Source organism: Equus caballus, chromosome X (assembly GCF_041296265.1).
Source record: "Equus caballus isolate H_3958 breed thoroughbred chromosome X, TB-T2T, whole genome shotgun sequence".
NCBI lineage: Eukaryota > Metazoa > Chordata > Mammalia > Perissodactyla > Equidae > Equus > Equus caballus.
In genome coordinates this window covers 14,910,107-14,934,769 of record NC_091715.1, presented here as the reverse complement: position 1 = coordinate 14,934,769, position 24,663 = coordinate 14,910,107, and the positions used below count along the sequence as shown (strand labels likewise).

At 45.9% G+C, this 24,663-nt stretch overlaps 1 protein-coding gene across 1 annotated transcript in view; it reads left to right on the top strand.

Moving 5' to 3' along the window:
• Positions 1-24,663, top strand: part of MAP3K15 (mitogen-activated protein kinase kinase kinase 15) — a 124,151-nt gene that overhangs the window by 91,584 nt on the left and 7,904 nt on the right. The window contains exons 14-21 of the mRNA XM_023634219.2: positions 3,326-3,413; positions 5,805-5,938; positions 8,173-8,300; positions 10,055-10,185; positions 10,419-10,524; positions 18,571-18,728; positions 23,296-23,479; positions 24,279-24,444. Of these exons, the coding sequence (XP_023489987.1) occupies positions 3,326-3,413; positions 5,805-5,938; positions 8,173-8,300; positions 10,055-10,185; positions 10,419-10,524; positions 18,571-18,728; positions 23,296-23,479; positions 24,279-24,444 (1,095 nt within the window). The remainder of the gene's footprint in view (positions 1-3,325; positions 3,414-5,804; positions 5,939-8,172; positions 8,301-10,054; positions 10,186-10,418; positions 10,525-18,570; positions 18,729-23,295; positions 23,480-24,278; positions 24,445-24,663) is intronic.

Genomic DNA, 24,663 nt, shown 5'->3' with positions numbered 1-24,663 from the left:
TTTGTCTCATTACTGGTGATATTAACTTGGCTCACCTGGTGAAAGTGGTGTTTTCAGATTTCTCCAAACTTTGCCCATTTTTAATTGGGTTATTTGTATTTTCGTTAATGAGTTTTAAGAGTTCTTTATATATTCTGGATACAAGTCCCTTATGAGATGTGTGATTTGCAAATGCTTGCTCCCTTTCTAGGGGTTGTCTTTTAACTCTGTTGATAGTGTCATTTGCAGCAGGAAATTTTAAATTTTGATACAGTCCAATTTATTTTTCTTTTGTCATTTGTGCTTTTGGTGTTACATCTAGCTTTGCCTAATCCAAGTTTTTCTCGGTGTTTATGTTTTCTTCAAAGAGTTTTATAGTGTTAGCTCTTATATTTGGGTCTCTGATCCATTTTCAGTTCATTTTTCTGTATGGTATGAGGTAAGGGATGCAACTTCATTCTTTTGCATGTGGATAAGTCGTTGTCCCAGCACCATTTGTTGAAAAGACTTCTTTCTCCCATTAAGTGGTCTTGGCACACTTTTAGAAAATCAGTTGACGATAAATGTAAGAGTTTATTTCTGGACTTTCACTTCTGTTCCATTGATCTATGTGTCTATCTTTATGCCAGGACCACATTTTCTTGATTACTGTAGCTTTGTATTAAGTTGTAAACATCAGAAAATGTGAGTCCTCCAACTTTGTCCTTGTTTTTCAGAATTGTTTTGGCTACTGTGGGTGCTTGCATTTCCATGTGAATTTTAGGATCAGCTTGTCAATTTCTGAAAAAAAAGGCAGCTAGGGTTTTGACAGAGATTGCATTTGATATGTACATCAATTTGGGAGGCATTGCCATCCTAACATGTTAAGTGTTCCAGCCCATGAACAAGCGATGTCTTTCTGTTTGTTTAGGTCTTTAATTTCTTCCAACAATTTTTTTAGTTTCAGTATACTAGTCTTATACTTCTTTTGTTAAATACATATCTAAGTATTCTATTCTTTTCAATGTTATTGTGAATGGAGTTGTTTTCTTATTCTTAACTTGGATTGTTCATTGCTAGTGTATAGAAATACCCTTGATCTTTATATATATTGATTTTGTATCCTGTAACCTTGCTGAACTCGTTTGTTAGTTCTAATGGTTTTATTGAATTCCTTAGGATTTTCTGTATACAAGATCATGTCATCTGCAGATAGAAATCATTTTAGTTCTTCTTTTCCCACCTGGATACGTTTATTTCTTTTTCTTGCATGATTGTCCTGACTAGACTCTGCAGGATAATGTGGGGTGGAAGTGGCAGAGCAGATGTCCGCGTCTTGTTCCTGATCTTAGGGGGAAAGCATCCAGTCTCTCCTCATTAAGCATGATGTTAGTGACAGGTTTTTCATCAATAGCCTTTATCAGGTAGAGGAAGTTCCTTGTACTCCTAGTTTGTTGAGTGTATCATACAATTTAAGAACATTTTAACGCAGTGTGTCTGAGACAATCATTATCACAAAATATTTAGAAATCAGACTAAACATCAGACAGGGGAACCCTTGGGTCACAACCTTCAATTTAGAGTTGGAAAATTGCTGCCAAATACTAGGCAGAACATCCCTTTACTACAGAGTTTATCTTTCTGACTCTCATTCAGTCCTCAATGCTATTTTTTTGTCATCCATTTTAATAATTTTTAAATTGAGGTGTAACCTAGTACAAGTAAAGTGTGTAAAGTGCCTTTAAGTATACAGCTTGATCAGTTTTTACATATGTCTAAATCTGTGTACCCATCCCCCAGATCAGCACCCCAGGTGCCTTAAGCCCCTTTCCAGTCATTAACCCGCCCCAATGGTAACTATTTTGATTTCTATCACCAATGGTTAGTTTTGCCTGTTCTTAAACTTCAAATAAATGGAATCATATAGTATGTGCTCCTATTTCTTGCTTCTTTCTCTTAAAATAATATCCATGAGATTCAGCCATGATGCGTGTATCAGTTCTTCCTTGTTATTTCTGTGTAGTGTTCCATTTTGTGAATATACGACAATTTGTTCTATCCATGAACATTTGGATTGTTTCCAATTTAGGGCTATTGTGAATAAAACTGCTATGAACATTCTCGTACATGCCTTTTGGCAAACATATACATTGATTTTTGTTGAGTATATACCTAGGAGTGGAGTGACCGGGTTATAGGGTACGTTTATATTCAGCTTTGGTCAATAACTGCCAGTGATTTTCCAAAGTGGCTGTATCAACTTCCACTCCCGCCAGCCATGTACAAGAGTTCCAGTTGCTCCACATTCTTAACAAGTGATAACTGTCTTTTAAATTTTAGTTATTCTGGTGAGTGCATACCATATGTTTCCTAAGAAGACTGACTGTTGCATTTCCCAGCTTTCGAAGATTAGAAGAAGCAAAGGTGGGATGGGTTAGTTAGAGAAAAGAATATTTTGTTGTTTTGTGGAAATTATCTTATAGTGTACAGTATTCTTCCCTGCCATCCTAAGAGAGAATACGGAATAAAAGTTTTCTAATGAGTCAAATTACTTGTTCTCAAAGTAACAAGTACACAAGTCTAGGAAGTGGTTGATGTGGCCCAGCAGCACATCAATCTTGTGAGAAGCATTTATGGGTAATAGTTGATATTAAGCTTCATCTGTGTGAACAGAATAATGAGGCCACCTTCTTTATTTCCTCCTCCCCCCTCCCCTTATATAAGCCCTTATTTCTCACTAAGAACTAGAGCGTCTGCACCTTGAGAGGCGATGGTCCTACCGGCTGTAGCACTCATTAGATCACCCCTGGAACACTGGTCTCAGGGCCAGACTTGAGTAATCCAGGGCCACCTTTGAGGAATTACCTGTTGGTGGAGTGACTCACAAACAAGTCCTGGGGGAAACATTGAGGGAACAAGGAGGAAAGAATTACAAGGACATAATAAAATTGTGGACATTTCTAATGGGCTGTTGCACAGAAGAGGGAATAATTCTAAGCAATCTGTGGGTGGAACCCACGTAAAAGAAGTCTTAGGTCAATATAAGTGAAGCATTTCTCATTGAGTTCTCCAAAGAATGAGCTGCCGTGTGAGGTCATGAGTCCTCTATCACTAGAGGTGTTCAAGTATCACTTGGCCAACCGGTTGGTGGGAATACTGTATAGAGGGGATTCATGTATAATGTGGATATTTGAACTAGATTAGACAACCATTAAAGTACCATGGCAAATCAAGAAGTGGATTGATTGTTCCATGAACTTGTAAGAGCTTGGTTTATATTTAATCACAGTTTAATGTAATAAGGCTAAGTTAAAGGTAAGGAACAAGAGTGATCATAATAGCATCTTTGCAACATTTGCTGTTCTAGGTTTTGCTTTTTGGTCAAAGAGATGATAACCAATGCAGTGGGCAGTACAGTGGAGCTGGAGGGAGAGACCGACGGGGACACCTTAGAGGTGAGTCACGGAAGACCTAGAACATGGGACAAGTTATTTATTGTGTCTTTGATACTTAAAGACAATGTCCAATTTTTGTGTGAAAATTCCTTATGTGTGTATTTTAAAATACTCATTCATGAATGAGCTAGCCATCACTATCCATGACTTTCAAAGATTAAATTTAGCACATCTCTATAGAAAAACCTCATTACCTTGGAATCTTCTCAGCCAGAATGTTTAAGAAAAATTTAGCAAGGACTAGACTAAAATTTCCTTTTGTGCACATCTTATGGAAAAGTTTTTTCTAACTGGTTAATAATGTTTGTGAGACTACAAGAGAAATAGTTGACCTGCTGGTAGCAGACTTTTTCATTTATGCCTAAAATGACTTCAGTTATATATACTTGTGTATAATATATTAAATATAACAATTTTAATATCATTTTTTAGAAAGTGGGATCATCTTAAGCTCTTTTGGACAGTACAGTTGTAGTCCAGTTACTACACCATTACACATATGTTTAAATCTTACATGATTATTCAGAGTTGCCACTAATTCAGGCCTTCCCACTGATTACAGTTTAATGAGATTTTACTATACTTTCAAGTTGACTGAAATTAATTCTTTGAGGTTTATTTCAGAAAATATCAAAGGGATTCATTTTAATAATTGAGTCAGGTACTCGAATTCTTAGCTTAGAATCAAGGTTTGGTGTAGAAACGAACTGAGTGATGCGCTTTGAAGGTAACAGATGCAGGGGCAGAGAAAGGTGTGAGATAGGAGCCTTTTGTGGAGCAGGCTGATGTCTGGCTAAATCAGACAGTGATGGGGACTTGTTAGTAATCTTAATTGTCATGAGCACCCCTAGAAGTAGATGGGAAAGGGCACACACACCTGCACACACTCACAACTTCTGTGTACTTCTATGAGTAGGCATAGTGAAGCATAGAAAATAACAGAAAGAATCCCTTGCTGCCTCTACTTTCAATAAGCATTGCTCAGCCTAGAATTACATTTGTTTTAATCATTGAGAAGAACAAACTGGAATACAACTGTATAACAGCTGTTTTTTTGAGGTCATATTGGCTTATAACATTGTGTAAATTTCACGTGTACATTATTATATATCACTTTCTGTATAGACTTCATTGTGCTCACCCCCAATAGTCTATTTTTTATCCATCACCATACATATGTATTCCTTTACCCCTTTTGCCCTCCCCCCACCCCTTCCCCTCTGGTAACAACCAATTTGTTTTCCTTATCTATGTGTTTCTTTGTTGATCTTCCACATGAGTGAAATCATATGGTATTTGTCTTTCTCTGTCTGACTTATTTCACTTAGCATAACACCCTCAGGGTCCATCCATGTTGTCACAAATGGGATGATTTTGATTTTGTCTTTTTTTATGGCTGAGTAGTATTCTATTGTGTGTATATATACCGCATCTTCTTTATCCATTCATCAGTTGATGGGCACTTGGGTTGCTTCCACATCTTGTCTATTGTGAATAATGCTGCGATGAACATAGGGGTGCATATATCTTTTTGAATTATTGATTTTATGTTCTTTGGATAAATACCCAGCAGTGGGATAGCTGGATCATATGGTAGTTCTATTTTTAATTTTTTGAGAACTCTCCATAGTGTTTTCCATAGTGGCTGCACCAGTTTGCATTCCCACCAGCAGTGTATGAGGGTTCCCTTCTCTCCACATCCTCTCCAACACTTACTTCCTCTGTTGTTAATTATAGCCATTCTGACAGGTGTGGGGTGATGCCTCATTGTAGTTTTGATTTGCATTTCCCTAATAATTAGTGATGTTGAACAACAACTTTTGATGATAAGATTGGGGGAACAAAATAGCAATCCTAACTCTAGGTCAAATTCTTGCAGTATATGTTTAATGCCAGATCCATACATCTAAAAGGAAGGAGGGGAAGCCCCGCATATGTACTTTCTAGTAAGACAATTTTAATTTTATTGACCTTCAATTCTTTTCTGGGCTATAGAAAGAGGTTTGTTTCCTGACAAGTAGCTAAGGGATCATGCAGGAGGACACCTATTGGGGGTACTTGACATGCTTAGAAGCATTTTTAAATTGCAGCATTACGGTGGGAAGAAATCTTCAAAAGGTGAGCCAGCTAAGTTACACCTGAGCCATATTTTTAAATTTCTTGGATTCCGTTTCATAAAATCGCGCTACGGATATATGAGTAACTGAGAATTCTACCTCTTTAAAGTAATTATTTAATGAAAAGTACATAACCTCAGAAATGTGAGCTGCCTGGTGCTCCAATCATGTTATTTATAAAGGAAGAAAAATTGTGGGACAATGTTTGGTCTCTCCTGGGGCTTCTCTACCACACGTTGTGTACTTTCTTATCTTGTTGCTTTTCCTTCTTCAGTATGAGTATGACCACGATGTGAAGGGTGACAGAGTTGTGCTGGGGAAAGGCACGTACGGGATCGTATATGCCGGAAGAGATCTGAGCAATCAAGTGCGAATAGCCATCAAAGAAATCCCAGAGAGAGATAGCAGGCAAGTAGGGGTGGCCCTCCACGTTCTTCAGTCGCCACCTCCACACCCAAATCCCATGCCCACAACTCACGGTGCAGAGGATTTCAGGATGAAAGGATTTCAGGATGTCATCCAAAACTTTCTAATTCTTTTGTAATAAAGGTCATTTGCTTTTGTTCTCCGCATGTTATAGAGGAAATGGAGCAACTTCACTCCGAGGCATGTGGATTGCAGAGCCATATTTTAAGAGAAAACTGTAGTTTTATTTCCACCCATCAACTAGGACTAAAGTTATACATTTTTACATAGATAGTTGTTCGCAAATATTTAAAAATGTGACTCAGTACTTTAATTCATATCGTAAGAATTTTAAATGACTTATTTATTCTAATGTATCATTATAGAAAATTAAATGTGGTGAAAAGAAAATTAGCTTTTTGCAGTACAGACTTTTTCTATACCCTGCCTTCAATCTCGCCTGTAGATTTTGAGCTTTTTTTTTTTAAACCACCAGTACTACTAACTTATTTCTTCAACATTTTTTGAGTCTAATTAAGTGTTTATTCCTTTTTAAATTCATAACCCACCTAATTCTAAACAAGAATGTTGCAGTGTTGACTGTCAAGTGTTTTTGTAGAGAAGCTACATGCACAGTAATGGCCATGGCAGAAGAAAGAGCTCCATGCTCCCCAGGTGTGGTCAGACCATAGCTGCAGTGTTACCTTCAGTGCTGGACACTGACGGACACGTGCAAACCTCCCTCCATCCAGGTGGTCAATGACTTATCAGGGTTGGGTTGCAAGTCATGTCTAGCAGCTGTAAGACCCTTCATCATTCCTTCGTTCACTCACTCATTAGTTTGCTCATCCGTTCATTTTTAGTGGGATTGTGTGTTATGATATTTGAATTATAAGACAGGGCCTGAAACGAACTCATCTAACTTCTTCCAAGGCTAAGGAAGATTAAATGGCTTCTCCAAGGACATGAGGAAACAAGACTAGGAGCCAGTTTCTTGAGTTCCTCGTCCAGTATTGTGTCTCTTATTCTCATGACGGATAAGGTGTAACAGTTGTTTTTGGGGGGGAAATTGCTATGTCCCACCTCCTTCAATTGGTTGCAATAGTTGTTTCAGCTTTTCATCACTGATAGTCGTTCCTGGGATTTTAGAGCTAGAAGGGAACTTCGAGACTGTATTGTTTTGTTCCCTAAATTTACAGGCTGAATTTAGGATATTGGGCACCTTCTCTGTGCCAGATTCTGGGCTGGCACTGAGGACTGAAAGGTGACTAGGATACTCTCCTTATCCCAGAGTGCTCCCGGTTTGGTAGGGAATGCAGATACCTTGCCTGGGAGTCAAAATGACAAGTGCCATGATAGAGGAGTACAGAGTGTGTTTGTAAAGCATAGGAGAGGAGTGAATTACTTTTCTGGGGGGAGTTGTGGCAAGTTTGAGAAAATAAACCATCTTTGAGCTGGCCTTTGAGGAAGTTCATCTGGCAGAAAAGGAGGCCAAAGCATTCTATGCTAAGAGAAGAACAGAGTTGTTAAAGCCCAGAGTGTATTCAGGAACAACAAATTGTCTATTGTGACTTGAATGTAGGATGTGGGGCGGGGGTGCTCTTGTGCTGAGGCAAAAATTTAAAAGATGTGGTCTGACCTGAGTTTGAAGGCCCTTGATGCTATGTTAAGCAATCTGGTCTTTATGTGGACTTTATGAAGGGAAGTGATATGATGAGGTGTGTGTTTTAGGAAGAAGGAATATGGTGGCCGGGGGAGGATAGACTAAAGAGGCCAGAGGCTGGGAGGTCCATTAGGTGGCTGTTGCTGTAGTCTGGAGTGAGACAGTGCAATGAGATTAGAAGGCAGCTGAGGACAGAACCTTCTAGAACACCACCCTTCATGGGAGGCAGAGGAAGAGGGGCTGTTGAGAGATGCAAAGGATGATTGGAGAATTCAAGTCCTAACCTTAGCGATAGTAACAATAGCAGTCATTCACTGAGTACCTACCACACACCAGGCACTCCACTGAGTGCCTAAGAAACATGACACACTTTGGCCCCCAGCAGCCCTGCATGGCTGGTATTATCATCTCCTATTTTACAGATGAGAAGTTGAGTAGTCTCATGGGAGCCAAGGGAGAGAACGTTTTCAGAAAGAAGGGATGGCCAGCAGCAGGGCGGGGACTGGCGAGGTGCAGGGCCGACCCCAAGCCCCTGGGATTTGGCAGGTGACACTGGCTCTGTCTTTCCTCCTAGGTACTCTCAGCCTCTGCATGAGGAGATAGCCCTTCACAAGTACCTCAAGCACCGCAATATCGTTCAGTACCTTGGCTCTGTTTCCGAGGATGGCTACATTAAGATCTTTATGGAGCAGGTGCCTGGGGGTGAGTAGTCACTGGTCTTCCGGTCTCACACGCTGAAAATCACTGACAAAAATCTAATGTGAACATCATTATCCTTCCTGCCAGTTACAAGATGACAGACCTTTTAGATGTGGGAGAGCATTTGTTTCTCAGAGGAGTTGGAGACAAACTTGCCAATGTCACATAAACAGTCTATTTCTGCCTTGTTAATTCAATCATCAAATATTCATCGAGGATCTACTGAGTGCCAGCCGCTGGGCTGAGCGCTGGAGACGGAGACATGAATAAAGCATAGTCTCCAGCCTTGAGGCCTTCACAGTCTAGGAGATTAAAGACGGTTTGGAGAAGAGAGGACAGAGGTTTTTTAAATGACATTTCAAAATAGCATGTTGACAGTGAAATCAAACACCAGTGCTTTATCCACAAAATCCTCAAATGCAGGCAGTATTGTGCGGGGGTAGAACTTCCTCGGAGCTGGAGCCAGACTGTCTAGTGTGAATTAGTCCCTCCATCTGCAAGCTGTGTGAGCTTAGGCAAATTCTTTACCTCTCTGTGCCCTCAGTTTTCTGATTGAATAAATTAATTGTAAAATTGGAGTAATAATAATTACTATAATAATTGGAGTAGTAATTAATAATTATTGGAGTAATAATGACCCTATCTTAGTGGGTTTTGGGATGGATTAAATGAGATAATGTATGTAAAGCTCTTAAAACAGTACCTGGCAGAGAACAAGAACTCTGTAAGTGCTCATTTAAAAGATAATAATAAGAAGAATGATAATTATGATCTGAATACAAATGTAAAAACTTCAGTTAGAAATCTGTATTCATTCATTCATTCAACCAACAGTTAGTTATTAAGAGCCGAACTGTATATATTAAGAGCCAGGCAATGGGCTAGATTTTGAGGGTTACATTACAATAAATATAGTTTCTTCTTCCCTCAAGTTGCTCATAGTCTAGCGGAACATACTGTTCATTGCTGTTCACGTGAATCGATATTCCAGGAGTGAGGACAACAGAATTGACAACAGAATTGGAGATAGATGTGCGTCTCCGTCTACAGGGACACTGAGGCCTAGCAAGGTCTGCGCCTATGACACTGGCTGATGCCCGAGGGCCTGCATGACGACCTCTGAAACGGGTGGTCAGCGTGCAGTGAAGAGAGGTTTTGTTTTGGCCCCAGGGTTCAATGTTTAATAGTCTAATTGGAGGAGGGGATTGTTAAGATGGTCCTGCCCCTGTGACCTGGCATTGGGGCCTTCTCACAATGAGGATGGAGAGACCCAATCTCTTCAAATCCTAGTCCCTGTTACCCTGAAGGGCCCCTCACTCTGTTCCTGTCCACCCCTTATGTCAGGGCGAGGTATAAAACGTGGCTTTGACCCAGGCCAAATGACTGAGACGCTTGTGCAGGATCCTCAGCATTGGGCCAGCCCTCCCAAGTTCAGAGAGCATCGTGCTCTCCTCCTGACTTTGCGTACCCGAAGGTGGCCCCACTGAATTTCAGGGTCACAAGGGGTTCCTGTTCACCCTCCCCCTCGGCTCAGGCCGATGTGCTGATTCGCCTCCAGTCCTTCTCTGGCTGCGCTGCTTGCACGGCTGGGAAACAGACAACAGAGAGGGAGGAATCGCAGTGGGTTTAGCGCAGCTACAGTGATGCTGGCGCGAGTGCTTCCACTAGGTTAGCACCATCACTTCATTTTATTTCCCCGAGCTTTTACAATGGAATCTTCGTCACCCTGACGAGTTTTCTGCTGTGTCCATTTCCAGGAAGCCTTTCTGCTCTTTTGCGATCAAAATGGGGGCCAATGAAGGAGCCCTCCATCAAGTTTTACACCAAGCAGATCCTAGAAGGCCTTAAGTATCTCCATGAAAACCAGATTGTGCACAGAGACATCAAGGTACTTGCTTGTCTGAGCCCATGAGGCTTCATTTGTGCGTCTCAGACCCTGTGAGCTGCTGGTGGTGTCTACAGGTCGACCGGCTCACAGACGGGAAAGGATTGAGCATGACAGTCCCCAGAGTGCAGTCTAGTCTTCCTAAGACTTGTGACCGTTTCTTAAGATCCAAAGCTGTTTCGTGTTAGTTTGTTTAAGTCTGTCTTTAAGCATTTGACGTTCTTCCTTTTCTACAGGGTGATAATGTCCTGGTGAATACCTATAGCGGAGTGGTGAAAATCTCCGATTTTGGAACCTCTAAGCGTCTTGCAGGAGTGAATCCATGTACGGAGACTTTTGCTGGTAAGCAAGAGGGAGCTTGGTGTGGGCGGCTCTCTTGGAGCCAGGCTTGCTGGGCAGGCTGCAGTCCTTCGAGAGTTACTTATGAGCACCTCAGTGCAGTGTGAGCAATTGATCATTGAAGTGGACGGTGTATTGTCCCCAACTTCAAATTGTTTGAACTCTGCCATGATGATGCACTGAGCCAGCTACTTGCGGCAAGGTTTCCTTACTTTCTTCTTTGTCTTCAAAGGTCGGGTGGGTGTAGTGCTCTGCTTGAGGTTTGCTGAGGGTTTCTAAGCAATCATAAAATGGCAACCTCTCTGTGAAGTTAATGCACATTTTTTAGAATCGTGGGTAATTCCTCAGACAACTTTTTAGGACATTTGATTGGTCTATCATAAAAATAGTCTGTTAGTTTAGTGAATCGTGGTATCCTGTGCTTTGGCATGATTGTGTTTCCAAGGGAGGCTAATTCTTCTGGCAGTATGGTATTCTAAGTGGGTTTGAGGAATTGGCTTTTCTTTTCCATGTGTCAGTAATGGAATCATTTAAGTGTTGAGAGGGACTGAACTCAGAGAGTGGTATAAAATTGCCAGCTAGCTTTCCACTTACAAGACCAATGAGTAGAATGATGCTCAAAAGCTACCTATAGTTTTTTGACGTTCCTGCTTAAAAGCAGCTATAGTAAAAACTTTGATCCTTGGAAAGAAGTCGTGATTTTGAATAAGTAAAGGTTTATGGTCCCCTAAGGGGTAATAAAAGGATCACACAGATTTTGCTTGATGGAATTATGAAACAGCGCTTATAGTATTATAGCTCTGACATAAGCTGTGAAAGACAGATGACTGTGCTCTCTCCCTCTAGCACCAAGCTCTGGAGGGGCCAGTTTGGGTGAATAAAATCTCAGCACTGAAAGACTTGTCTTCAACAAGAGACTTGTTGTATGTTGGCCACTGGACGCCCACAGTGGAGCCATGTTCCCTGTCTCAAGGGGGAACTTTTATGCATCAGAAATGACTTCTCAGTTGTAATACCAAGGGAGGTACAATACCCATTTCCCTCAAAATGGGAAAATATTACACCAGGGACAATCTCCCAAAGAAAGAGTGTACTGAATTTTCATTCATTGTTTTCTGATATAAATATACATATATCAACATGTATAGATGAGTGTGTGTGTGTGTGTGTGTGTGTATGTACGTATGTGTGTCTGGCACATCTTTTTAATACCCTAATTGAAAATGACTTATATTCTCCTCTTTGGAAGCCACCAATTAGCTTGGCAATATGTAGCAAGAGGGACTCTGATATGACAAGAAGTTATTTCAAGACATAAAACCCCCAACAATTTATCTCATAATTAGCATCCCCAAGGAGAAAAAAAAATTCACAAAGAAAACACATGTATAATTCATGTTCGCATATCACATTTTCCCCAGTAATTGGCTTGAGGAGGCATGAATTTTGCATTGCAAAATAACGCAGGGGTGTTTGGGGGATAATAAAGAAGGGGTCTCATTTTGGGTAGGAAATTCCCCTGCATACAATTGCTCTTTGCAAGACAGAGCAGTTCTGTAAAGAAACCTCAGCTGGTGGTGCGGAAGTCCTAGCGGTGGGTGCAGGTGGGTGCGGCTGAACTCAGTGGGGCTTTTCCACGCAGATGACCCGGAGGCCGTCGGAGCCTGGAAGGAGAATCAAAGGCTTCGGGCAACTTCTTGGCCTGAAGCCCTGGCCCCCTGTGTTCCTCCGAAGGGTTTTCACCATAGGTGTAAACCGACTGGAACAAGAGGAAGGGCCGTGATGGCGGGGGTCAGCCTCCTTTGCTTTTGTTTTTTTAACAGCTTTATTGAGGTATAACTTACGTATCACAAAACACACCCATTTGAAGTGCACAGTTCAATGGTTTCTGGTTAGATTTTCCGAGTCGTGCAGCCATTGCCACAATCATTTCCATCACCCCAAAAAGGTCCCTGTGCCACTTTGCAGTCAGTCCCCGTGCCCACCCCGGCCCCAGGTGACCGCTCATCTGCTCTCTGTCTGTATGGATTTGCCTGCTCCACAGATTTCAGACAAACGGCATGACACGCTATGTGGTCCTTTGCATCTACCTTCTTTCACTTCACATCATCTTTTCGAGGGCACATATCGGGCTTCATTCCTTTTCTGGCTGAATAGTATTCCCTTGTATGTATAGACCACATTTTGTTTACCCATCTGCCAGTTAATGGTCATTTGTATTGTTTCCACTTTTGGGCTGTTGTGAACGATACTGCTGTGGACATTCGCATACAAGCCTTTGTGTGGATAGAGGTTTCCCTCTTGGGTAGATACCCAGGAGTGGAAGTCTGGACAGGAACCCTGTTCTGGTCTATGGCTGTAAACATTCTTGGTTCAAATTCTGGCTCAACCACTTGCTAGCTGTGTGACCTTGGGCATATTACTTAACCTCTCTGTGTCTCTGTTTCTACATAAGTAAGACAGAGACGCTCATAATCCCTACTTCGTAGAGTTGTCATGAGGATTCACTGAGTTGATACTGATGAGCTGCTTTGACCAGTACCTGGCTCATAGCAAGTGCAGCTGAAGTATTTTTTAATTAAAGAAATGCTCATTTGCACTTAGAAGTCACAGGTTCTTAGAGCTGGCAGGAGCCTTGGAGAGAATTGAGTTTGTGTGCATAACTAACGTGTTCAACCTGTCCAACTCAAAGGGTGTAATCATGAAAGCCACTTTATTTTTGTCTTGCACTGCCCTTTCCAGCCTGCCCAGAGCAGTAGTCCTTTCTCGTGACTTTTCCAGCCACCCTTAGATAACAAGTGGAAATCATAGTTGGCACTTTGAGAAGCAAGCACAGTCTGAACGCAGTCATTGCATTCAGTCAAGGGTTCCGGCTGGTTACTCGGCAGCACTCTGCTCCTCCGTGGAAGGGCACACTTCTCTCCCTGTTCCTGCTGGCCCAGGGGCAGGCAGCGCAGGAGTGGGGGGTCGGCCTTCTCCCTCGCCCACCTCCTGCCCTACTCACCAGCTGCCGGAAGGAAAGGAGAGGGGCATGGGAAGTTGTCACTTGGCTAGCACTGTTCTAAGCTGGCTTTGTGGGCTCTGGGTCTGGCTGATGGTTCCTGTCAACTCTTTCCTGCCGAGACCCTCTGAATATAACTCCCACGTCCTGCGCAGGGGCCTGGCCTTTAGCTGAATGTCCCTGCCCACTCCTCACATTGTATCCACTCCTCCAACTTTTTCTCCTGAGGGATCCAGGTCCTGGAAGACTGTCTTTGGGCAGGAGTCTTTTTAAAAAGACCCTAAAGCAGTATTTCTACAATGGGTCCCGCATCTGGTGTCTGGGGTTCGTGCATCTTTGACCCGCTGTTGAGAGGGTGTGATGATATCCCCAGACCCTATGGTCCCCCACTCTGCTGCTGTAAGCTGCTTTTACTCCCATGGGACCCAGTCCTCTATGCAGTGTACCTGCAGGGGACACATAGATATGGAGCTCTGAGTGGGCCCAGTGAGGAGCCCTCAAAGGCTTTGGGTTAGGAGGAAGTGGTGTCTCCTCTCACCAGGCCCATCCCTTGGTCTGGGCAACTGGGGTGGCCCCCAGAGGCGTAGAAGACCGCACCTTACTTCTCTTTTTCTCAGCTTTGTCAATATGAAATTTTGAAACTTTGGGCTCTAATGCGATCTCGAGGGGCCCATGGAAGATGCTGACATGTGTGGCCTCCTTTCAAGTGTGATTGTGCTGAGGGAGGGTAGACCCCTCAGCGCAGCTCTCTCTAAAGACATCGCTTTCTAGCCCCACCCCCTGTCTCTACTCTCTCAACCCTTTAACCCCTTGATCTGGGTGGGAGGCCCCTACAAGTTGTGCACCCAGTTGTCTGAGCCCCCCTTAGGAGTGTGCACCTGTGGGTCCGCTCTCACCCCTTGCCTTGGTATCTGGATCATATCTTGGGACCTCAGTCAAAACTTCTAAATTATTGTCCTCTGCTGTGGGTTTTCTTTGCTGGTAATTTGAAAATCCTGCTTGGGCAATTGTCCAGGAGCCCCCAGTGGATTTCATGTCCCAGGGAGGCTGAGGCAGTGCCTGCGGGTCTCCTGGTCACCTTATCTGCACTCTGCACCAGTGGAGGTACCTAGAGCTGTGGCTGGCTGGCTGATCAAGTGACCAGTGTGATGGGCACACCGTGGAGGAAATGCAGTTTAGGGAGGATATGGAACCCTTAAGAGAGCTAGATTTAAGGCAAGCAAACTTTCCAGGATTTCTGCATTATTCAGATGCCCCCTCCCCATGGCATCTTCACTTGGTTTTCTTGACAGAAGCCAGCCTTTGGTACAGCTGATGCACACCCACAACATGCACACCACCTGGGACAGTCCCTTGACTATTTGAAATAATTGCGTGGATCCATCTCCTCTGTTGGCTGTTCCCTGTAAGTGGATGGTTTCCTCCGAATACGGTCGTAAATAAAATGGAGCACCCGGTTTTCCATTATTGCTCTACGCCTTCCAGTCATATGGAAACAAGTCACATTATGGCTTTGGAAAGCCTTGCATCAGCTGCTCTCATTCAGGCAGCTTTTTCTTCAATTGTGCTTCTCCTGGATTCATTACATAGATCAGCGATGCCTTGGTGTGTAGCTCCAAATTTGGAGACAGAAGACCTGGGTTCTAGCTTGAGCAAATGCCCAGCTTCTCTGAGCCTCAGTTTCCTCATGTGTGCAATGGGAATAATGGTAGATAGTGCCTCCTCTGCCCGCCCTTACAGAGTTGTTAGAGTCAGATGGACACACTACATGGAGACACTTTGTAAGCCATTGAGTGCTAATTGGAAGTCATATGTGGCCAACAGCCTCCGAGATGGCCCCCAGTGATCCCCACTTCCTGGTATTCACAGCCTCCTGTAATCCCCTCCCCTTGAATGCTGGCTGGACTTAGTGACTCACTTCTAATGAATAGATTAAGGCAGAGTGGTGGTGTGCGACATGGAGGCTAGCTCAGAAAAGGCAGTGTGGCCTCCCTCTTGCTCACTTTCTTTGGATTGTTTGCTCTGGGAGAAGCCATGGAGGATCCTACATGGTGAGAAACTGAAACCTCTTCCTAATGCCCACATGAGCTTGGTAGTGGGTCCTCCAGCCCCAGCCTAGCTTTCAGATGACTGCAGCTCCAGTCGACACCTCAGCTGCAGCCTGATGAGAGACTCTGGGCCAGATCCACCCAGCCCAGCTGTTCCTGGATTCTGACCCTTAGCAACTGGGTGAGATCATAACTGTTGTTTTAAGCTGCTAACGTTTGCGGTAATTTCTTACATAGCAATAAATAACTAATATAGATGTCACTGAGTCCCTCCCTTTAGATAGGGGGGTGTTCACTATGGTTCCTTATAAAGAAAATCTCCAAGCCGAGCCTTAGGCAGACTTATCCTCCAGTTGTGAACAGTTGTACTAAGGTGGACAGTTATTCGACCAGGGTCATTAAGCCATTGCAGTTTGGTTTAGTACTGTTTTCTACTGTTGCATAACTTTGCAACAGTTTATCCCCTTGTTCTTTTAAGAATGAGCTTTTAGTGACGGTGTTCAACGGATCCAGGCAGGAAAATTGAAATCACCCCAGTTATTTTTACAGAGAGAATTTACTAGAAAGAACTGGTTCCTGGGACTGAGTTATCAGCAAGCAGCCTACATCCCTGGGGCTGGGGCAGCACAGGGAAGGGTGGGATTTGAACCTTTCGGGAGGGGATGCCGTGCCACTGGGCTGGGGCAGGTAACTCTGGGTGGGCAAGATGAAGCGGGTTCTAGAAGTATGGGGGGGTGGACAAAAAAACGAGGAACTGGAGCTGACCTCTGCTACTGGACCAACCAAGGGTCCAAAGTGAAGCTTGCTCAGAGCAACAGTGAGCAAACTGGGAGGAGAAGTAACCTCTCCTTCCTCTTTCCTTCCAGGTGTGCGCTCGCTTGCTTGCACGCTCTCTCTCTCACTCTCCGCGCGCCCCCCTCCCCCCCCGCAACAGGGAGCAGCAGACAAAGCAGAAATATGGTTTTGCAGAGTCCCAGACCCAGTGTCACAGCAGAGCTGAGGGATAATAGCTTAATAAACAGCACTGTGTCATCTTTCCTTAATTAATGAATTATAGATTAGTTAGAAGGTACGTTCCCTGCCAAGGCCTCTCCTTCTGTTATTCACAGCAGTAGGGGCCTGGAGGGGATATTGTGTCACTGTAAGTTCCCTTCCTGGGGCTCTGGGATTTCCTAACAAAGCAACAAGTGCTGTGAGCCTCCATCTTCCCTAACCCTGCAGCCAACTGAACACTTTCCAACCAGGCTTTCAGATCAGGAGACCAAAGCCATCATTTCTGCCCCACTGATCTGTTGTGCCTACTGATCCAACTCAATTTATATTTAACATGAAGTTAGTAAGAAATAAATAAAGTTCAAAAGATTTTTAATTAAAATTCATTTCTTCAGTCTCAGCAGCCACATTTCAAGGCCTCAACAGTCATATGTGGCTAGTGGCTACCGTATTGAACTGCACAGAATGGAACATTTCCATTATTGCAGAACATTCTATTGGTTAAAGCTGTCCTAAAGCCTTTCAAATGCTCGTAGGAAGGAAAAATGGTAATAAGACATTGGATCTTCAAGAGGAGGATGTAGTAGGTAGCTTCTTGAAACTATTTTTTAACCAATGAGCCCTTTGTTTCATTGCTCAAGACTCAGGAAACTCGCTTTGGTTGTGTGATCTTGAGACGAGCACTTGAATTTCTCTGGGCATCAGTGTTCTCTGCTCATGCCTTGCCGATGTCATCTCTGAGTTCATTGTTTATTATAAACCTCTTTGCCAGCACATAGCACCTGCTGTTGTTGCTTCCACATTTCCCCTTTCTTCAGGCTTAGTTTCAAAGAAAACCAAAGATTTTACTCCCAGAGCCCTTGATAGCCCTCCCTGCCTAGCTCTCCAAGAATCCTTCCACAAGCTCTTCTCCTCCCAGTGCTATAGCTGATCACCACCTTCCCTGTGGCGACCTCTGGTGGTTCGTGACCCAGAGGAGAAAGCCCAAAGCCAGAGCCTCTGGAACACACAGTTTGCCGTTTGGGCTGCGCCCTGGCCACTGCTTCCTTAATTATTCTTAATTCCCTGCCCTGTGTCAAACATCACTTGTGGTTCCCAAAACTCACCCTGTGCTTCACACCTATAGGCTTTTGCTCAAGCTCTTCGCCTGTCTGGATGTCCTCCCATCCCTTTGTCCACCTCTTCAACCGTGGAGGTAGGAGTCTAGTTCACTGGCAGTCCCATATAGTGACTGAGTATGGTGGGGGTACTAGAACCAATGTGAGACTCTTCCAGTGGGCAACTTTGGGTCAGGGGCTCCCCAGTGGCCTGGCTCAAGCTGTCTCAGAGCTGCTCCGCCGTCTGAGACTCTTCCTACCCAATTCTTCCTTCCTCCCCTTGTTTCCCAGGTGTCAGACCTGCATTGCAGTCTGACAGCTCTCCCTGCACATCCAGCTCCCTCCCCCTTTATGCTTCATACACCCTCCAATAATCTTTCGTATGTCTAATCCTGTCTTGGAATTTACTTCCCAGAGACCCAAATTGACCCAGCTATAGCTTTCCCTGACTTGAACCAGGCAGAAGCAAGCACTTCTCCATCCATGTTCTCGGAGCCCTTTGTGTACACCTCTGACATAGCCCTTACTACGTTTTACCATTGCTGCTGCCACCACCATCATCAGTATGTCCATCTCCTCCACTAGGCAGCTCCGAAAGCTCAGGCACTGTGTTTCTTGCATTCTGGTTTCCCTGGATCTGATGTATGCTAATATGCGGTGACTGAATTGAATTGGGCCCATTTATCCTTCAAGGGGCTGAGCAATCCTCTCTCAAAACGACTAAGCATTAAAGGAAGGCATGTTGCATGTCTCTGGTCAAAGAAAAGATGCAACCATATCGTTTATGTGTGAAACCAGGCTCCATCTTGTCATTAATGAGAGCATTAAAGTTCACGTTTGTTTACTAATGTTCCACTTAGATTTTAAGCAATATGGTGCCCACAATCTTTGTTTTATTTTTTTCCAATAGGCACTCTGCAGTACATGGCGCCTGAGATTATTGATCAAGGACCTCGCGGATATGGTGCCCCAGCTGATATCTGGTCCCTGGGCTGTACCATCATTGAGATGGCCACCAGCAGGCCTCCGTTCCATGAGCTCGGTGAACCGCAGGCAGCAATGTTCAAAGTAAGACATGTTTGGTGATTTAGGTTGCTGGTGTTGGGGAAATATAAGTAAAAACAAAATCTCCTCCCAATCCAGAAATCTCTCCACAAAGGTGGAAGAAAAAGAAAATAGTTTTATTATCGAATAAGCATTAAATCAGAATGTGATATGTGTCATAGGCAATCTGCTAAGAGGTTGCAAAGACAGAAAGAACTCTCATCCTTTTATCAAGCCAAGCACTACAACCCTTTCCATCCATGTTCTCAAGAGAAACGCTAACTAGTCCTCAGGTGCGTGGACTGGACAGCACCTTTGGTCACAATAGTTCATCCGCCGTTCACCTGGGCGACCATTTGCATTGGCCAGTTGGCTTTACCCAAAAGAAAAATAAACTTCTCAAAGCTTTAAGGCAGGAGGAAGTTTTGGAACGAGGCACCACTGAACTTAGGCCCCTACCTTCCTGCAGAAACTGGGACATAGTGGCCGGTCCTCGCTTCCTTGATGCCATTTCAAAGAGATGGCCCCCAGGTCCTTGAGAAAGAGTTCCTGGCTAGAGGCTTATTTCGCTTTTGCACAGATTTACATACATCTCAAAGAGACAAAGAACTTATAATTACATGTTTTCTAAAGTAAATGCTCTAAGAAAAGAGCAGCTGTCTCTTTCCTTATTTTCAACAGGGAACCTCTTTATTTTGAATCTGTGTCTGCCCTTCCCCTAGGTAAGGCTCGAAGGCCGTGGGGGGCTGTGTCTTTGGAGGGCAGGTCTCTGACTGGGTTTGGAGAGGTAGGACTTTGGATATCAGATAAGATTGCCTTTGTCAATCTGAAAACCCTCACCGCTGGGCATGCCCCCTTGGGAAGGAATATGCTTGCTCGTGACCTCATGGGAAGCTGATGCCAGGACAGCCATGGGGGTCCCAAGGTCAGGTCTGTGGCCTGGGGCTCCGTGTACGCTTGGAAAAGTTTAAGAGGGGCTGTAGCCCTGAGTCCATTACCAGCACTGACCTTCCATGGAGCGTTTTTGTTCACCCCAAGGCTAAGAAGGGAGAGAGTGGGGGTCGCAAAAGGCTAAGTGGCCACTGCTTATGGACAATGAGGTCACAGTGCATCAAAGCAGCCTGAGGGAATATGATTCCAGAGGCCTTTCTTGCTGCTTCTCTGCTAGACAGGCGGCCTCTCAGGCTGTCTGCCCTGCAGCCTTGCTGCCTGCATCTTTGTCAGGCCCTCCAGCTCAGCCTCTTCGGCAGAAAGGACTCAAAGGCATGAGTGCGGGTTTCTGCCTGTGAGCTGCATGCAGCCTGCTGAGTGGGCTCTCAGTGCTCTGTGCTGGGGGTGCCTTGGCTGCTCTCTCCAGCTTGGCCTCTGCAGAAGGTTCTCAGAGCTTCCCACCCTCCCAGCAGCTGTCAGGCAGCTCCAAAGCCAAGACCTCAAGTCGACAAGTGTCTCCTGGCACCTGCAATCCCAACAAGACCCTGAACACCAGGCCTGGAGGACAGCAACGACCTTCCCCCGCCCTCCAACATCTATCCGTGATGGGGCCGACTGGGGCCGCTGACGATCTTTCCTGAGCTCAGGCACAGCCTCGGAATCAATACGAGCTGATGCTGAGAAGAACACCAGGGCCCACCTGAGAGCCATGGCTCTCTACTTTCTGATCGGCTGCCAGCTTCCTGCACCGCTCAGGAAAGCTGTCTGGAGGCTGTGACTTTCTCAGCTCATCCACAGGGCCCCAGCGACTCCCCCCTCCCTTCCTTCGTTTCTGGTTAGCTAATTAGCTATACAGATTCTTTGCAAATATATTGAGCTTTGCGGATGGCATGTAAAATCCATTTTTATTGCAAACTAGAAAGCTATTATTAAATAATGTCCCCTGTGTTCTCTTTGCAAAGACTGTAGAAATTATTTCTGGGATCTCTAGAATCCTTCAGAAAAATTTTAAGAAATTTCTGGGCAGTGTCTGAAACAAAAGGAACTGTTTTTCCTCCAAAGGGACTGTTACGGGTTTGTGTCCCCTAAAAAAAGATGTCTTGAAGTCCTAACCCCTAGTACCTCAGAACGGGATGTTATTTGGAAATAGGGTCTTTACAGAGCTAATCAAGTTAAGATGGGATCGGTAGGGTGGGCCTAATCCGGTATGGCTGGTGTCCTTATAAAAAGGGGAAATTTGGACACAGAGACAGACACAGAGAGCAGACAACGTGAAGAGACACAAGGAGAATGCCATGTACAGGCAGAAATTGGAGCGATGCATCTACAAACTGCCAAAGACTGACGGCAACCATGAGAAGCTAGGGAGAGGCACGGGAAGACTCCCCTCCGGCTCACAGAGGGAGCACGGCCCTGCTGCCACCTTGATTTTGGGCTTCCTGCCTCCACAACTGTGAGAATATGATTTCTGGTGTTTAAAGCCATGCAGTTTGTGGTACTTTGTTACAGCAGCCCTGGGAAACTAATACAGGGACCAGTTGAGTAACAGCAAAGCACCCTTATAAGTAATGTACTTGCAGGGTGCCGGGGTACCAGGGGAGAAGCCACCCTTTGAGTTCTTGTCCTGAATTTTTGTCTCGGGCTCCCCTAGTGCCCTTACCTCCCCACCCTCAGGTGAGGGGTGCCACCTGCAAGGTGCCCAGCGTTTCAGATCTTGGGGCTTGGATTCTGTCCAGCTTTTAGTGTTCTCAAAATCCCAAACTCATATTTTATTAAAGATTTTTTTTTATTTTTTCCTTTTTCTCCCCAAAGCCCCCCAGTACATAGTTGTATATTCTTCGTTGTGGGTCCTTCCAGTTGTAGCATGTGGGACGCTGCCTCAGCGTGGTTTGATGAGTAGTGCCATGTCCGTGCCCAGGATTCGAACCAACGAAACACTGGGCCGCCTGCAGCGGAGCGCACAGACTTAACCACTCGGCCACGGGGCCAGCCCCCCAAACTCATATTTTAAAGTTTTATTTTACTGTGGTAAGGACGCTTAGCGAGATCTGCCCTCTTAACAAATTTTTAAGTGCACAGTGTAGTATTGCTGGCTCCAGGCAGTGTTGTACAGCAGGTCTCTCAAACGTACTCATCTTGTTTCACTGAAACCTTATGCCTGTTGAGTAGTTACCCCCCAACCCTCCCTCCCCTCAATCCAAAGCTCTCAAGCTGTCGTCCTGCCCACAAGGAGCAGCATCAGGAATGGTAAGCACAGCCCGGGTCAAAGGACTTCGGGGTGCGAAGTGGGAAGGCTTGCGGTTTGCTCCCTGCAGCACCCAGATCTTGCTCGGCGGGTAAGGAAGGCCACGCCAGCCCCCAGGGTTGCCGAGGAGCTAGGAGTGGGGCGGATCTGGAAGACAGATGGCTTCCACCCCTGGTTTATTAGGTGGGCTTGGGAAAGACACAGGGAAGACTGCGGACTTTAAGATGATGACTCTGAAGGCGAGTAGAGAGCCATCTCCATGGGAACAGTTAGGCAGGAGGCGGTCTGCAGGATGGATGAGGAGGACTTGTGGAAGCATTGCCATGTCACAGATGTGACAACTCAGCCCCACCTCCTGCTCCCCTATAGGTCACAGGGACAGAGAGCCTTTAGCAGGACACTGATGAGCTGGAGCAGAAATTGTAGCAGGAGCCCGCACGGGAAAGGGCAGTGCCCCCTTCCTCAGCCAGTTTTACCCCACGGGGATGAGGGCATGGGCCACAAGGGACCAGCCTCCAGGTGTGGTCTGCATGGCATTTACAGCTGGGCGGTGGGGGATTTGGGCTGTGACTGCACAGAGACTGAGAGATGTATGTAGCGTCTTTTGGGGACCCTGTGTATCAACGAACAGGCCGCAGATGCCTTTCAACACCCTCAGAGCATCCTGCTGCATAACAAACCACCCCGACACGTGAGAGACTTAAAGCAAGCGCTTTTCTCTCAATTCTGTGGGAAGAAGACCGTTGGCTCTTCTGGTGGTCTTGCCCGGGCTCACTTGTGTCACTGCGTCCAAGTGGCGTCTTGGCTGAGGCAGCATGCTCATGGAGGGCTTCTCCCATGTGGCCCTTCATCCTTGGCATCCTCCCTGCATGGTGGTCTCAGGGCTCCCAAGAGTGCTAGAGCAGAAGCGGAAGGCCTCTTTTTTTTTTTTCTTTAAGATTGGCACCTGGGTTAACAACTGTTGCCAATCTTTTTTTTTTTTTCCTGCTTTATCTCCCCAAACTCCCCCTTGTACACAGTTGCATATCTTAGTTGCAGGTCCTTCTAGTTGTGGGATGTGGGACGCCGCCTCAACGTGGCCTGACGAGCGGTGCCATGTCCGCACCCGGGATCTGAACCCTGGGCTGCCCCAGCGGAGCCCGCGAACTTAACCAGTCGGCCACTGAGCCGGCCCCTGTGGGAGGCCTCTTAAGGCATATGCTCTGAAACACTTCTCCCACAATCTGTTGGGCAAAGCAAGGTCCCAAGAGGCCAGCCAGGGGCGTGGACACAGGTGCGAGTCATGGAGGCTGCTGTTCCAGTCCATCGCCAGCCCCTCCTAGGGTGGCAGGTGTAGGAGCTCTGTAGTGAAGGCATGCACACCTGGATTTGCCTGAGGCCTCACTGTCACATCTGTTGCCTCTCCCTCAAATGCAGGTGGGGATGTTTAAGATCCACCCTGAGATTCCAGAAGCCCTTTCAGCTGAAGCCAGAGCCTTCATTTTATCCTGTTTTGAGCCTGACCCCCACAAACGTGTCACTGCCACTGACCTGCTCAAAGAGGGTTTCTTACGGCAGGTGCACAAGGGCAAGAAGAACCGAATTGCTTTCAAGCCACCAGGTGAGGCCTACCTGGAGAGCTGGGGCCGTGCCCTGGGCCCCGGGCTTCTCTGTTGCTCAGATAGAGTGCCGGTGCCCACACGGCACCCATTTTTGTGACCAGTGGCAGGGATTGGTGCAGCAAGTGTGGGGGTTGTCAAAACTCAACCAGTGACTGTCCCTTGATTTCCTGACAGAGGCACAGGAAGCCTCATGGGTGACTGTGATGCTCCCACTCCTTGTTAAAGTCTTTCCTTTGGGATTGTGCCAAGGAGGGAGGCGAGAGGTGCCCTGGCCGGGGTTTTGTGTCTTCCCCACATGCAGGGCCTGGTACTTCATTTTTGGAGCCTGGCCTGTCCCCCTCTGCTGCTCCTGACCTTGATTAAAGGGCATGTCAGAGGAATTAGCCTGTGGCGGCTGTCCAGCAGGCCACTGAAACCAAAGGACCCTTTCTAGGGCAGTAAGTCTTAACCAGCAAGGACATGAGAGTGGCCTCAGAAGAGGAAGCCATTAGTTCTCTTTTCCCTGCCGTGCGTGGGGTCCGAAGGCGGGCCAGAGCTGCTTAGCATCTTGCTCCCAGAGTGTGACTAGTTGCATCACCATGTTGTGCGGGCTGGTTAGAAATGCAGAGTCACAGGCCCACCCCAGATCTGCTGAAGCAGAAGCTACATTTCACCGCCATCCCTCGGTGTTCGTAGAGCAGCATGGGCTTAGCAAGCCCCTGTGCGGGTCACCTGGCCTGAGGGGTTGGCAAGCCTCAGCTTCCTCCCCCGCAACATCCTTCCTCTCTGAACCTACCCTGCCTGTCTGCCCCCACACAGAGGGTGCCCGGGGTGCTACCCTGGCCCTGCCCATGTTGGGGGAGCCCGTGGGCAGCAGCAGCAGCAGCAGTGAGCATGGCTCTGTCTCTCCCGACTCCGACGCCCAGTCCGACACGTTCTTCGAGAAAGGCCGGGCGGCCAAGCACCAGCTCAGCCACCTGCTCAGGTACAGCCCACCTCGTTCACCTACTGTGGGCCTTCGAGGGGCACTTATGTCCCCAGGGAGCAAAATACCTCCCAGGTCAAAACCAGCTGGCCGTGCAGGTCTTTTGCTTCCTTTCTGCATGGTCAGTAGGGCAACCAGGCAGCCAGCAGTCCGAGGGAGGGGCGCAGTGTGTTCACTCGCTGTCCTGGCTCCCTCCCTCCCTTCCCCATCTCCCACCCT